The 13,452-nt window shown below is 37.6% G+C and overlaps 1 protein-coding gene across 1 annotated transcript in view; it reads left to right on the top strand.

Annotated features, from left to right (window-relative positions):
• The window catches only part of LOC133639075 (BCL2/adenovirus E1B 19 kDa protein-interacting protein 3-like), a 33,364-nt gene that overhangs the window by 10,346 nt on the left and 9,566 nt on the right, over positions 1 to 13,452 (top strand). Inside the window, exons 2-4 of the mRNA XM_062032201.1 lie at positions 7,001 to 7,244; positions 10,699 to 10,777; positions 11,020 to 11,123. Of these exons, the coding sequence (XP_061888185.1) occupies positions 7,001 to 7,244; positions 10,699 to 10,777; positions 11,020 to 11,123 (427 nt within the window). The remainder of the gene's footprint in view (positions 1 to 7,000; positions 7,245 to 10,698; positions 10,778 to 11,019; positions 11,124 to 13,452) is intronic.

Raw genomic sequence — 13,452 nt, 5'->3', positions numbered from 1 at the left:
ATATTTGGGATCCAAAAGGTCCCCCACTCATAAAGTGATACTAACTCGCTGGAATAAAAAAGACAATATAACATACATCCATAAACGTGGACGCATGTGGAAAAGTGCAATATATTTATTCATATATATTTATTTATTTTATATATATTATTTATATATATTTATTTATTTATATATGCACCTTATTGCTTTTTTTTATCCTGCACTACCATGAGCTTATGTAACGAAATTTCGTTCTTATCTGTGCTGTAAAGTTAAAATTTGAATGACAATAAAAAGGAAGTCTAAGTCTAAGTCTAAGTCAAATTTTTATTAGTTGTTTTTTTAACTTTTAACACTTAAATTACAAGATCAACTTCAGATATATCTGTCGATTTTACGTTTGAACTATTATTTTGTTTGTATTATGCTCTTTTGTCAAATAAAACTTTTATGTTTTTTTATGGCAACCCAGTGTTTCCCACACATTCATTTATTTGTGGCGGCCCGCCACGAAAGAATTACGTCCGCCACAAATAAAAAAAATATATAAAAAAAATGAAATGTTTTTTTTTTTTTTTTTGTCCTGTCCAGCTTCTCAGGCAAATCATATATTTGATGTAGATGCCCATATAGGCTGTTCAGATTTACTTTACAAAAGATAAGTACTTCTCTTGTTGCCTTATTTGTATTTGACCACTACTGTTTTCTGTTTATTTGTTACTGACTGTGGCAGGACACCTCTGCCTCTGTTTCACTTTATGTTGCTGGTAAATAATATGGTTGTAGTAGTAGGCTAAAGTTAAATTATTTAGTATGCACTAATTAAAGGGGCAGAGCTTTAAGAGACATTTTAGCTTTTATATTTTATAAGATATATTTTTTGTAAGAACCACAATTAATAAATATATTTCAGTGAATAACTTATTGTTCAAATCTGTAAATAAATATGTACATAAAGTGTTGTAATTATATTGTAAAATGGATGGATGGATGGACGTTTAAAACAAAACTGTTATTATTAATTAGTAAGTATACATTTTTTGAGCCTTTTTAGAGAAAATCATATCATTGTAGTAAATTATGCAAATTACTCGATGATGTCATGGTGACCACGCCCATAGCTACGCCCCCACCGCCACAGGTATCTTGGCAGTTTATGGGAAACACTGCAACCACACAATACATGCAATATTTTTTCCACATAAAACATTTTAAAGTGATATTTTTTAAGTAATAATTCATTATAACATAGATTTTTAGTCTTTTTTTTTTTTTTTTTTTAGCAATGGCAAAAAAAAAGAAAAATAAACAAAGACAAAAGAAAAAAAACAGCCTGCATGGCAGCTTTGTGTCAACATTGCAACTTTTTCTTGTTACATTTCACCTCATTCCACTTTTTAAAAATGTTTTTTTAAATTTTTGCAATGTTATCAATTTTGCAATTTTTGCAGAATGTGTGGCGGGCCGGTAAACAATTAGCTGCGGGCCGCAAATGGCCCCCGGGCCGCACTTTGGACACCCCTGATCTAAGGGGAGAGGCAGGGACGACATATTGTGTATGTGGGTGTCACTGGATGTCTGCCTGCAGGCGCAATTGGATCGCCCTTTTTAATTATCTGTAAATGGGGTCATGTGACCTCTACGGGCGGTTCTCTTCTTCTGTGGTATGCCGAGAAAGTGCTCTCCGGTGACACGATGATATTAGAGAATGTTTTTCTGTCATTCCGCCCCTCTATATTTGTAACTCTGCTCTAATGTGCGACCAGTGACCCGCCCCGCACAAAGAGGAAGAGTCATATATCACGTCCTAAATCCACAGGAAGGCATTTACTGCTTGGTCATCACACAGCAGGAAATAGTGCTTTGCTCATCAGCCTCTGCTGCACAACACTCTCACTCTTTGTTATTCTTTTAGTCCTCATCTCAACTAGGGTTGTCCCGATACTAATATTTTGGTACCCGTACCAAAATGTTTTCGGTACTTTTTGATACTTTTCTAAATAAATGGGCACCACAAAAAATGGCATTATTAGCTTTATTTTAACAACAAATCTTAGGGTACATTAAACATATGTTTATTATTGCAATTTAGTCCTTAAATAAAATAGTGAACATACCGTATTTCCTTGAATAGCCGCAGGGGCGCTAATTCATTTAAAACCTCTTCTCACTCCTGCGCTTACCAAAGGCATGCGGGATGGGCAAGCATGCGCTAATTATTTTAAAACCTCTTCTCACTCCGGCACTTACCTTATCATGAAAAGCACTTTTAATAAAAAAAACGTTATTATGGTCTTACTTTTACTTAAATGATGTCCATGTGCAGCTGCTTCTGATCAAAGGCAGTCTTCCTTATCTTTCTTCAGTTTTAAAAGTCTCAGGAGATATTCCTTCAATTATTACCTCCTGCTTCGATTGAAAGTCCAGTTTAGAAAACTGTTTTATTTTAGATATGTAATCCTCCATGGTAAAAGTGCAAGCAAACGATCGCTGCTCAGCTTGCTGCTTGTTGTCTTCTTCTGCAGCACCGGTCTTCTGCAGTACTGGTAGTCGCAAGAAGGATCACTAGCGCCCTCTACCACCAGGAGGTGGGAGTCATTTAATGACTCATATTTGACCCGGCGGAAGTGCCAAGCATGCGCTAATTATTTTGCGAAACGAGTTTGACCCGGCTGTAATTCTAGGCAGGCGAATACTATATTCCCGGCGGCAATTCAAGGAAATACGGTACTAGACAACTTGTCTTTTACTAGTAAGTAAATAAACAAAGGCTCCTAATTAGTCTGCTGACGTATGCAGTAACATATTGTGTCATTTATATACCTATTATTTTGTACACATTATAAAGGACAAGCTGTAAAAATTAATTATTAATCCAATTGTTAATTTACTGTTAATATCTGTTTTTTTTCTGTTTTAATATGTTCTATCTACACTTCTGTTAAAATGTAATAATGACTTATTCTTCTGTTGTTTGGATACTTTACATTAGTTTTGGATGATACCACAAATTTGGGTAGCAATCCGATACCAAGTAGTTACAGGATCATACATTGGTCATATTCAAAGTCCTCATGTGTTTATAAACATAATATAAGAGAAATGTTTTCGTGATGCTAAAATATATCGATGTAATCATAGAAGTATCGACTAGATACGCTACTGTACTTAGTATCATTACAGTGGATGTCAGGTGTAGATCCACCCATGGCGTTTGTTTACATTGTGACGCCGGTGAGCTATTGTATCCTCCTACTGTGTGTAGTGAAGCATGTTTAGCTATTCCTCGTCCTGCAGTGATAATGGTACTTGTAAGAAACTCACTTCATTCGTCGCCATGGAGACAAGGATTAGTGATTTAGAAGCAGCTAAAACACTGCAGACTGCGGATTGGACCCCGACTTAAACAAGTTGAAAAACTTATTCGGGTGTTACCATTTAGTGGTCAATTGTACGGAATATGTACTTCACTGTGCATTCTAATAAAAGTCTCAATCAATCAATCAATCAATCAATGGATGTTAGCCACTAGCTAGTTAGCCATGTCTTCAAGCACCTCTTCCTGAGGGCGTTTCAGTGTTATAACTTCACCTTTATCGTTAGTTTTTAAGCCAAAAAATCGTCCATTCTCCCTTTTCTGTCTACACACCGTGTCTGCTTGTAAGTACTCTGTGATTGTGCGCTGCCGAACATGCTCCTCTGCTCGTAAAACCAGCAATGTTATGATGTGACGACGCGCCGTCATGACCGTATAGTACTGAATATGATTCATTAGTATCGCAGCACTATACTAGTACCGGTATACCGTACAACGTACGTAATTGCATCATTACATAGGGCAGGGGTCAGCAACCCAACATGTTGAAAGAGCCATATTGGACCAAAAATACATAAAACAAATCTGTCTGGAGCCGCAAAAAGTTAAAAGCCTTCTGTAAGTGTTATAATGAAGGCAACACATTAAGTAAGTGTCTCAGAGGGTGAGATAACTCCTGGAAATTTGTGGCTTAAAACTGCCAAAGATGTGTGTGTCCAAGTTAAAGGAAACGGCAGGCTGTCTTCTTCTAATGGATTTATTACAATCTTTGCAAGCTGGGTAACATTTGCTGTGGTCTGGAACAACATGACCTTTGCTGTGGTCTGGAACAACATGACACACAATGAGACATGCAGCCAATATTACATACAGATAATGTGTCACGAGACATGCAAATATAAATTAAATAGAGACTGTAAGTAAAGGAAATTAAATCAACTCAAATATACCTACAAACGAGGCATAATGATGCAACGTGTACACACAGCTAGCATAAATAGCATGGATTACAGTGTTTCCCATAAACTGCCAAGATACCTGTGGCGGTGGGGGCGTGGCTACGGGCGTGGTCATCATGACATCATCGAGTAATTTGCATAATTTACTACAATGATATGATTTTCTCTAAAAAGGCTCAAAAAATGTATACTTACTAATTAATAATAACAGTTTTGTTTTAAACTTCCATCCATCCATCCATTTTACAATATAATTACAACACTTTATGTACATATTTATATACAGACTTGAACAATAAGTTATTCACTGAAATATATTTATTAATTGTGGTTCTTACAAAAAATATATCTTATAAAATATAAAAGCTAAAATGTCTCTTAAAGCTCTGCCCCTTTCATTAGTGCATACTAAATAATTTCACTTTAGCCTACTACTACAACCATATTATTTACCAGCAACATAAAGTGAAACAGAGGCAGAGGTGTCCTGCCACAGTCAGTAACAAATAAACAGAAAACAGTAGTGGTCAAATACAAATAAGGCAACAAGAGAAGTATCCTACACTTCTCTTTTGTGAAGTAAATCTGAACAGCCTATATGGGCATCTACATCAACTATATGATTTGCCTGAGAAGCTGGACAGGACACAAAAAAATAAATAATAATTTTTTACATTTTTTTTATTTGTGGCGGACGTAATTCTTTCGTGGCGGGCCGCCACAAATAAATGAATGTGTGGGAAACACTGGATTATTAGCACTCCACGCAAGTCAATAACATCAACAAAGTTCACCTTTTGTGCATTCGCACAAAGCATAAAACGTTTGGTGGACAAAATGAGACAAAGAAGGAATGGCATAAAACACGTCTTTCTGCGGCAGCGTCGGAGAACATTGCACATGTAAACAAACTACGGTGAGTTTAGGACCACCAAAATTAGTAGGACAAAACGGCGCTGGCCAAATACTGTCATCAGTGAAGCATAAACACAAACATATTAAACAGTGGGCTTTTTTAACAATTATGAAGGTTTGTGTTATTTTTGTCCTACGGAAACAATATTAAAACAACAAATATTGTTTTCCCCCCATCTTTTTCCATTTTTGAAAAAGCTCCATGGAGCCACTAGGGCGGTGCTAAAGAGTCGCATGCGGCTCGAGAGCCGCGGGTTGCTGACCCCCGACATAGGGGAAGCTGTGCGACGGCGGGATATACCGCCTAAAATACATTGGAAAGTTGCCGCCCTCGAGACGTCTGTGTAAATGTTGCAAATAGCCCCTTTAAAGGCCTACTGAAATGAGATTTTCATATTTAAACAGGGATATCAGATCCATTCTATGTGTCCTACATGATAATTTCGCGATATTGCCATATTTTTGCTGAAAGGATTTAGTAGAGAACATCGACGATAAAGTTCGCAACTTTTGGTCGGTGATAAAAAAAAAGCCTTGCCTGTACCGGAAGTAGCGTGACGTCACAGGTTGTGGAGCTCCTCACATCTGCACATTGTTTACAATGGAGCGAGAGAGATTCGGACCGAGAAAGCGACGATTACCCCATTAATTTGAGCAAGGATGAAAGATTCGTGGATGAGGAACGTGAGAGTGAAGGACTAGAGTGCAGTGCAGGACGTATCTTTTTTCGCTCTGACCGTAACTTAGGTACAAGCTGGCTCATTGGATTCCACACTTTGTCCTTTTTCTATTGTGGATCACGGATTTCTATTTTAAACCACCTCGGATACTATATCCTCTTGAAAATGAGAGTCGAGAACGGGAAATGGACATTCACAGTGACTTTTATCTCCACGACAATACATCGGTGAAGCACTTTAGCTACGGAGCTAACGTGATAGCATCGGGCTTAAATGCAGATAGAAACAAAAGAAATAAACCCCTGACTGGAAGGATAGACAGAAGATCAACAATACTACTATTACTTCTACTATCAGGAGACACCGAACCAAACCCTGGACCTGTAACCACACGGTTAATGCTGTCCAGCCTGGCGAAGCCTAGCAATGCTGTTGCTAACGACGCCATTGAAGCTAACTTAGCTACGGGACCTCGACAGAGCTATGCTAAAAACATTAGCTATCCACCTACGCCAGCCAGCCCTCATCTGCTCATCAACACCCGTGCTCACCTGCGTTTCAGCGATCAACGGCGCGACGAAGGACTTCACCCGATCATCCGTGCGGTCGGCGGCTAGCGTCGGATAGCGCGTCTGCTATCTAACTCAAAGTCCTCCTGGTTGTGTTGCTGCAGCCTGCCGCTAATACACCGATCCCACCTACAGCTTTCTTCTTTGCAGTCTCCATTGTTCATTAAACAAATTGCAAAAGATTCACCAACACAGATGTCCAGAATACTGTGGAATTTTGCGATGAAAACAGACGACTTAAGCTGGCCACCGTGCTATTCCAAAATGTCTACTTCAACCCGTGACGTCACGCGCAAACGTCATCATACCGAGACGTTTTCAACCGGAAGTTTAGCGGGAAATTTAAAATGTCACTTTATAAGTTAACCCGGCCGTATTGGCATGTGTTGCAATGTTAAGATTTCATCATTGATATATAAACTATCAGACTGCGTGGTCGCTAGTAGTGGCTTTCAGTAGGCCTTTAAGGATTCAAGGAACTTAATTTTCATATCAGCACACAGGAGTGGTGTGTTCCTGTAGTTATAGAGTGTGTCGTGAGGCCCTCTGAGCTTATCAGTGTTCCCTCCTGCACCACAGGGTCCTGGGTGGAGTTAGAGATGAACCGAGGCGCCGCAGAGTCAGCCCCGTCACCGGCCACGGTCGTCCCCTCTCCGGACCTGCTGCCCCTTCCCCAGGTGGAGGTGGAGGAGGAGGGGGAGGCGGCCATGGCGGGGGCGCTGGAGCACGTGCCGTCCTCGTCCTCCATCCACAATGGCGACATGGAAAGGATCCTGTTGGATGCCCAGCACGAGTCGAGCCGCAGCAACTCGTCCTGCGACAGGTGGGCTTTGCAATAATCCCCTCAAGTGTGAATTTTTTTTTTTGACCTTTTGAACAAACTGTTTTTTGTTTTGACTCGGCTTGACTTTTTCAGTCGTTAAGCATTTGGAGGAATTCAGCACAGCCGATCAACTCTTGCGATCGTTTGGCTTCTGACTTTGATATCATCTCTTGTGTGTGACTCCCCGTGCACTCCTTCTGTAATGACTTCATTAGGATTAACATCCAATTGTATTCATAAAATGGATAAAACACAGCAACAAAGAAATGAAGACTATAGTTTATTTGTGGCGATTAGATCTGGCAGAGGTGAACAAAGAGCAGGGCAGCGCAGTAAAGTCCTAGATAAGTATACTAAAACAGTGGAGGAACCTGAAGGGCCTGATGCATATCTACAGTTGCCATGGTTACCTGGGGTCAGAAGGCTTGTGCAGGGTTTACACTGTAATGTGTTTCACATGACTTACCACCCGCTCGCCCCGGCTGACAGATGGAGCACTTAAAGTATTTCACTTTTCATTCTGGGCTGTTCAAAGTGCACCAAAGGTGCTGTTTTTTTTAAATTTTTGTCCCTTTGCATGTTCTAAACCAGGCGAGATACTTTTCAATGGACCAAGTGGAGGGGATCTACCTCATTCATATATGTCATTTATATTGATTTACTTATGAAAGGGAGGTTTTTGTTAACAAGTGAAAGGTGTTTAGTGATAATACAAGCATGTTTAACATTCCTTTCTTTCATGAAGACAGGAATATAAGTTGGTGTATTACTTGATTCTGATGACTTGCATTGATTGGAATTGTCAGGTTCAAACACTGATGACATCTCAGTGTTTCCCACACATTCATTTATTTGTGGCGGCCCGCCACGAAAGAATTATGTCCGCCACAAATAAAAAAATAAATTTTTAAAAAAAATTTTTTATTTGTATTTTATTTATTTATTTATTTTTTATTTTTTGTCCTGTCCAGCTTCTCAGGCAAATCATATAGTTCAGTGGTCCCCAACAACCAGGCCGCACAAGAAATAAAAAATAAAAAAATATATATTTTTTTTATTTTTTTTATGAAATCAACATAAAAAACACACCGGGCCGCGGACCGATTGGTACCGGGCCGCACAAGAAATAAAAAAAAATAAAAAAAAATTTTTTTAAATTTTTTTTTATGAAATCAACATAAAAAACACAATATATACATTATATATCAATATAGATCAATACAGTCTGCAGGGATACAGTCCGTAAGCGCACATGATTGTATTAATTTATGTAAAAAATAAAAATAATTTTTTTTTTTTTTTTTTCAAATACACCAAAACCCCCCCCCACACCGGTCCATGGGACAAATTTTCAAGCGTTGACCGGTCCGCAGCTACAAAAAGGTTGGGGACCACTGATATAGTTGATGTAGATGCCCATATAGGCTGTTCAGATTTACTTTACAAAAGAGAAGTGTAGGATACTTCTCTTGTTGCCTTATTTGTATTTGACCACTACTGTTTTCTGTTTATTTGTTACTGACTGTGGCAGGATACCTCTGCCTCTGTTTCACTTTATGTTGCTGGTAAATAATATGGTTGTAGTAGTAGGCTAAAGTTAAATGATTTAGTATGCACTAATTAAAGGGGCAGAGCTTTAAGAGACATTTTAGCTTTTATATTTTACAAGATATATTTTTTGTAAGAACCACAATTAATAAATATATTTCAGTGAATAACTTATTGTTCAAATCTGTATATAAATATGTACATAAAGTGTTGTAATTATATTGTAAAATGGATGGATGGATGGATGGATGGACGTTTAAAACAAAACTGTTATTATTAATTAGTAAGTTTTCATTTTTTTAGCCTTTTTAGAGAAAATCATATCATTGTAGTAAATTATGCAAATTACTCGATGATGTCATGGTGACCACACCCATAGCCACGCCCCCACCGCCACAGGTATCTTGGCAGTTTATGGGAAACACTGCATCTAATAATCAGACAAGAAGCAAGGAATCATGCAGAGACAGAGTTCAATTTAGCTCGAGGAGACACGTGTTTTGGGCTGTATTCTAGTTACACATCCAAACTACGTTCTAAAAGTCAAGCCCGCGCGCCTCCTCTATTTATTTGGAAGGGCCCTATTACATCACTGAAGCTGTCGCTGAGGGAAGAGGGTAATATCGACAACTCCAGTTAGACACAATATATGATTATAGAATACATAAAAATTAGTTGACACAGGTCATATCGCCTTGTCTCTGCGCTGTCTGCGTCACAGGGATGTTCGACCTTGGCAGCCAGCAGGCCAAGTCTGGACACAACACTGATAAAGTCGGCTGGCAGTCTTTTGGACTACAAGCTTGCACAGATACAAAAATACCACTTCAGCACAATTGACAATAATTTATAGCAACGGCCCTTAAGCATAACGTTAGTGTGATAATATATACATAATTATTCTAACGTTTCCCTCCTGTTTATCACATAACTTCCCCAGAATTTTCTTATTCCCAATAACTTCTTCTTGCGATTTTCAGTTAATAGTTAATTTCTTTAGGGCCAAGTTATTTCTTTAGGGCCAAGTTCAACATCGTCATATTTTTATATGTCATTTATATTTATTTATTTATGAATGAGAGGTTTTTGTTAACAAGTGAAAGGTGTTTAGTGATAATACAAGCATGTTTAACATTCCTTTCTTTCATGAAGACAAGAATATAAGTTGGTGTATTATCTGATTGTGATGACTTGCATTGATTGGAATCAGACAGTAGTGATGATAACGTCCACATTTTCAAATGGAGGAGAAAAAAAAGTCCTCCTTTCTGTCCAATACCACATGAAAGTGCTTGCTTTTTGCCATCTTATTTGTCCAGCTTCCATACTCCTTTTTATACACTTTACAAGAAATGCATTGGCGGCAAACTCCATAGCTTGCTAGCTTTCTGAGACTCTTATTTTGTTAGCGCAGGCAGGATGAAGCAGCGCTTTTATTGTGAAGACAGCAACTGTGCAGTCGGTCTTTAGAGTTTTGACGGCAGGTATGGCGCGAGAGTCTTTTGAAATAAAAAGTGTTTCTCGCCTTCCTGTCGGTCGTTTTTTCTTAATAATGATCTGGCAGCAGCCAGCGTCATCTCACAAGACCCTCGGGTGCCGTGAATGTCAGTCAAGTGACGAAAGTGACGTCTCGGTGAAGGTTGATGATTGCTCATTTTTAGCTCTATTTTTTAATGCCTGGCTGGTGATGGACTGACACACCCTCCACCATCCACCGCTAGCTCGAGATCGAAGTAATGGGCCAGCAATGTCACAATGTGACGACGACGCGCTGTCATGACCGTTTAAAAAAAGGGGGGAAAACGGTACTATGCTAGTACCGGTGTACCGTACAACCCCTAGTCATTATCAAGGTAGAGGACTGTGTATCCCCTAATGAGAATGTTTGTTGTTTCTGCTCCCCAAGTCCTCCACGGCCTCACACTCCCCAGGATGACGGGCAGATCATTTTCGAGGCGGACGTGACTGGCAGGAGAGACAGTCAGGTAAGAACTGAATTAGGTCTTTAGCGGGGGTGAGTTCAACCCGCAGGCGGAGGTCTGCACGTGCCTGCTAACTCAACAACCGCCCACCTCAGCTTCAACATGTCAGAGGTTGATGCATTGTACAAACAACTACACTTCTGTAATTAGATTATGTTTGTAACAGTTAGCCAATGAATATCAGGAACTACACAATTCCGAAAGACCAGAGTTTGCTGGATGACTTGCAATGTTTATATCTTTAGACAGAAGAGGATGTCTTGGACAAGGAGAGAGACATGGACATCTTGATGAAGGACGCAGATTGGGTTGCTGACTGGTCAAGTCGACCGGAAAACATTCCTCCTAAGTGAGTTCCTCTCTGTGTAAACATCGCCTATCTATCTCTCTCTCGCTCTCACTCACACACACACGCACACACACACACACACACACACACACACACACACACACACACACACACACACACACACACACACACACACACACACACACACACGCACACACGCACATTCTTGTATTTGTTACCTTCTTGAGACCTCTAAAGCAGTGGTCCCCAACTACCGATTGGTACCGGGCCGCACAAGAAATAAAAAAAAACAAAAAAAAACAACAAATTTTTATTTTTTAATTTTAATTTTTTTAAATCAACATAAAAAACACAATATATACATTATATATCAATATAGATCAATACAGTCTGCAGCAGGGGTGCTCACACTTTTTCTGCAGGTGAGCTACTTTTCAATTGATCAAGTTGCGGGGATCTACCTCATTCATATATATAATTTATATTTACTTATTTATGGAATATATGTTTTTGTTAACAAGTTAAATGTGTTTAATGATAATACAAGCATGTATAACACATATAGTTAATATTGTTAATAAATTAAAGGTGTTTAATGATAACACAAGAATGTTTAATACCTATAGTTAATATTGTTAACAAGTTAAAGGTGTTTAAAGATAATGCAAGCATGTTTAACACATATAGTTAATATTGTTTTGAGTTTGAGTTTTGAGTTTGAGTTTATTTGGAACATGCAAGCATACAACATGATACATCACAATTTCCAGTTTCTCTTTTCAACATGTTCGAAAAGGAGTAGGAAGAAGCAGAGCTTATTTAATCCTACCCCTTTTCTTTACATAACAGTTGCTGAAACTTTTTTTATTCACTTCCTGTTCTCAATTTTTTCACAATAAACTCCATATGTAATCACAATAAAAATAAATAAATAAATAATAGTAAGAATTTAATAATAATAATTGGTGAAGAAAGTCATATTTCATATGATGAGATAAGTAAGATTACTTTAAGAATGAATGAATGAATGGATGAAATAAATTGAAAATGTTTGTCATGGTTCTTCTTCATTGTACTTTGTAAACACTTTAAGTTTGAAGAGTTTCTTGAAGTGGATCATATTAGTACATTGTTTGATTGCTTTGCTTAATCCATTCCATAATTTAATTCCACATACTGATATACTGAAGGTCTTAAGTGTTGTACGTGCGTACAAATGTTTTAAATTACATTTTTCTCTAAGATTATATTTCTCCTCTTTTTTTGAGAAGAATTGTTGTATATTCTTGGGTAGCAGGTTATAGTTTGCTTTATGCATAATTTTAGCTGTTTGCAAATTCACTATGTCGTGGAATTTCAGTATTTTTGATTCAATAAATAAAGTGTTTGTATGTTCTCTATATCCAACATTATGTATTATTCTAACTGATCTTTTTTGTAACACCGTTAATGAATGAAGTGTACTTTTGTAATTATTTCCCCATATTTCTACACAGTAGCTCAGATATGGTAACACTAGTGAGCAGTATAGACTATGAAGGGATTTTTGGTCTAGAACATGTTTTGCTTTATTCATTATTGACGTGTTTCTTGCTACTTTATGTTGTATATTTTTTACGTGAGATTTCCAGTTCAATTTATCATCAATCATTATACCTAGAAATTTGGTTTAATTTACTCTTTCAATTTGTATTCCGTCTATTTGTATTTGTGTTTGACTTTCTCTTCTACTATTACCAAATAGCATTATTTTAGTTTTACTAAGATTCAACGATAGTCTGTTTTTGTCAAACCATCTTTTTAATTTGTTAATTTCTTCTGTTATTATTTGTATTATCTCTTGTGTGTTCTCTCCTGAACAAAACGCTGTTGTATCATCCGCAAATAATACTAACTTTAAATCTTTTGTAACTTTACAAATGTCATTTATATAGAGATTGAATAATATAGGTCCTAATATTGATCCCTGAGGTACACCACAGGATATATTTAGCGTTGTAGACATGTGTTCGCCTAGCTTCACATATTGTTTCCTGTTCGTTAGATAACTTCTTATCCAGTTTAAGACTAACCCTCTGATGCCATATCGTTCTAGTTTTTTGATTAAAATATTGTGATTAATTGTGTCAAATGCTTTATTTAGTTAGATCCATAAAAACTGCTGCTGCACATTTTTTACTGTCTATTGCATTGGTAATTTCTTCTGTAATTTCAATTAAAGCCATTGAAGTTGAGACATTAGCTCTGTATCCATATTGGTTCTCTTCGAGTATTCTATTTTTATTTATGAAACTCTCTAATCTGTTATTAAACAGTTTTTCAATGATTTTAGAAAATTGTGGAAGTAAAGAAACAGGTCTATAATTTG

Source organism: Entelurus aequoreus, linkage group LG21, assembly GCF_033978785.1.
Source record: "Entelurus aequoreus isolate RoL-2023_Sb linkage group LG21, RoL_Eaeq_v1.1, whole genome shotgun sequence".
NCBI lineage: Eukaryota > Metazoa > Chordata > Actinopteri > Syngnathiformes > Syngnathidae > Entelurus > Entelurus aequoreus.
The sequence above is the reverse complement of the archived record's forward strand: the minus strand, read 5'-3'. Positions and strand labels throughout refer to the sequence as shown.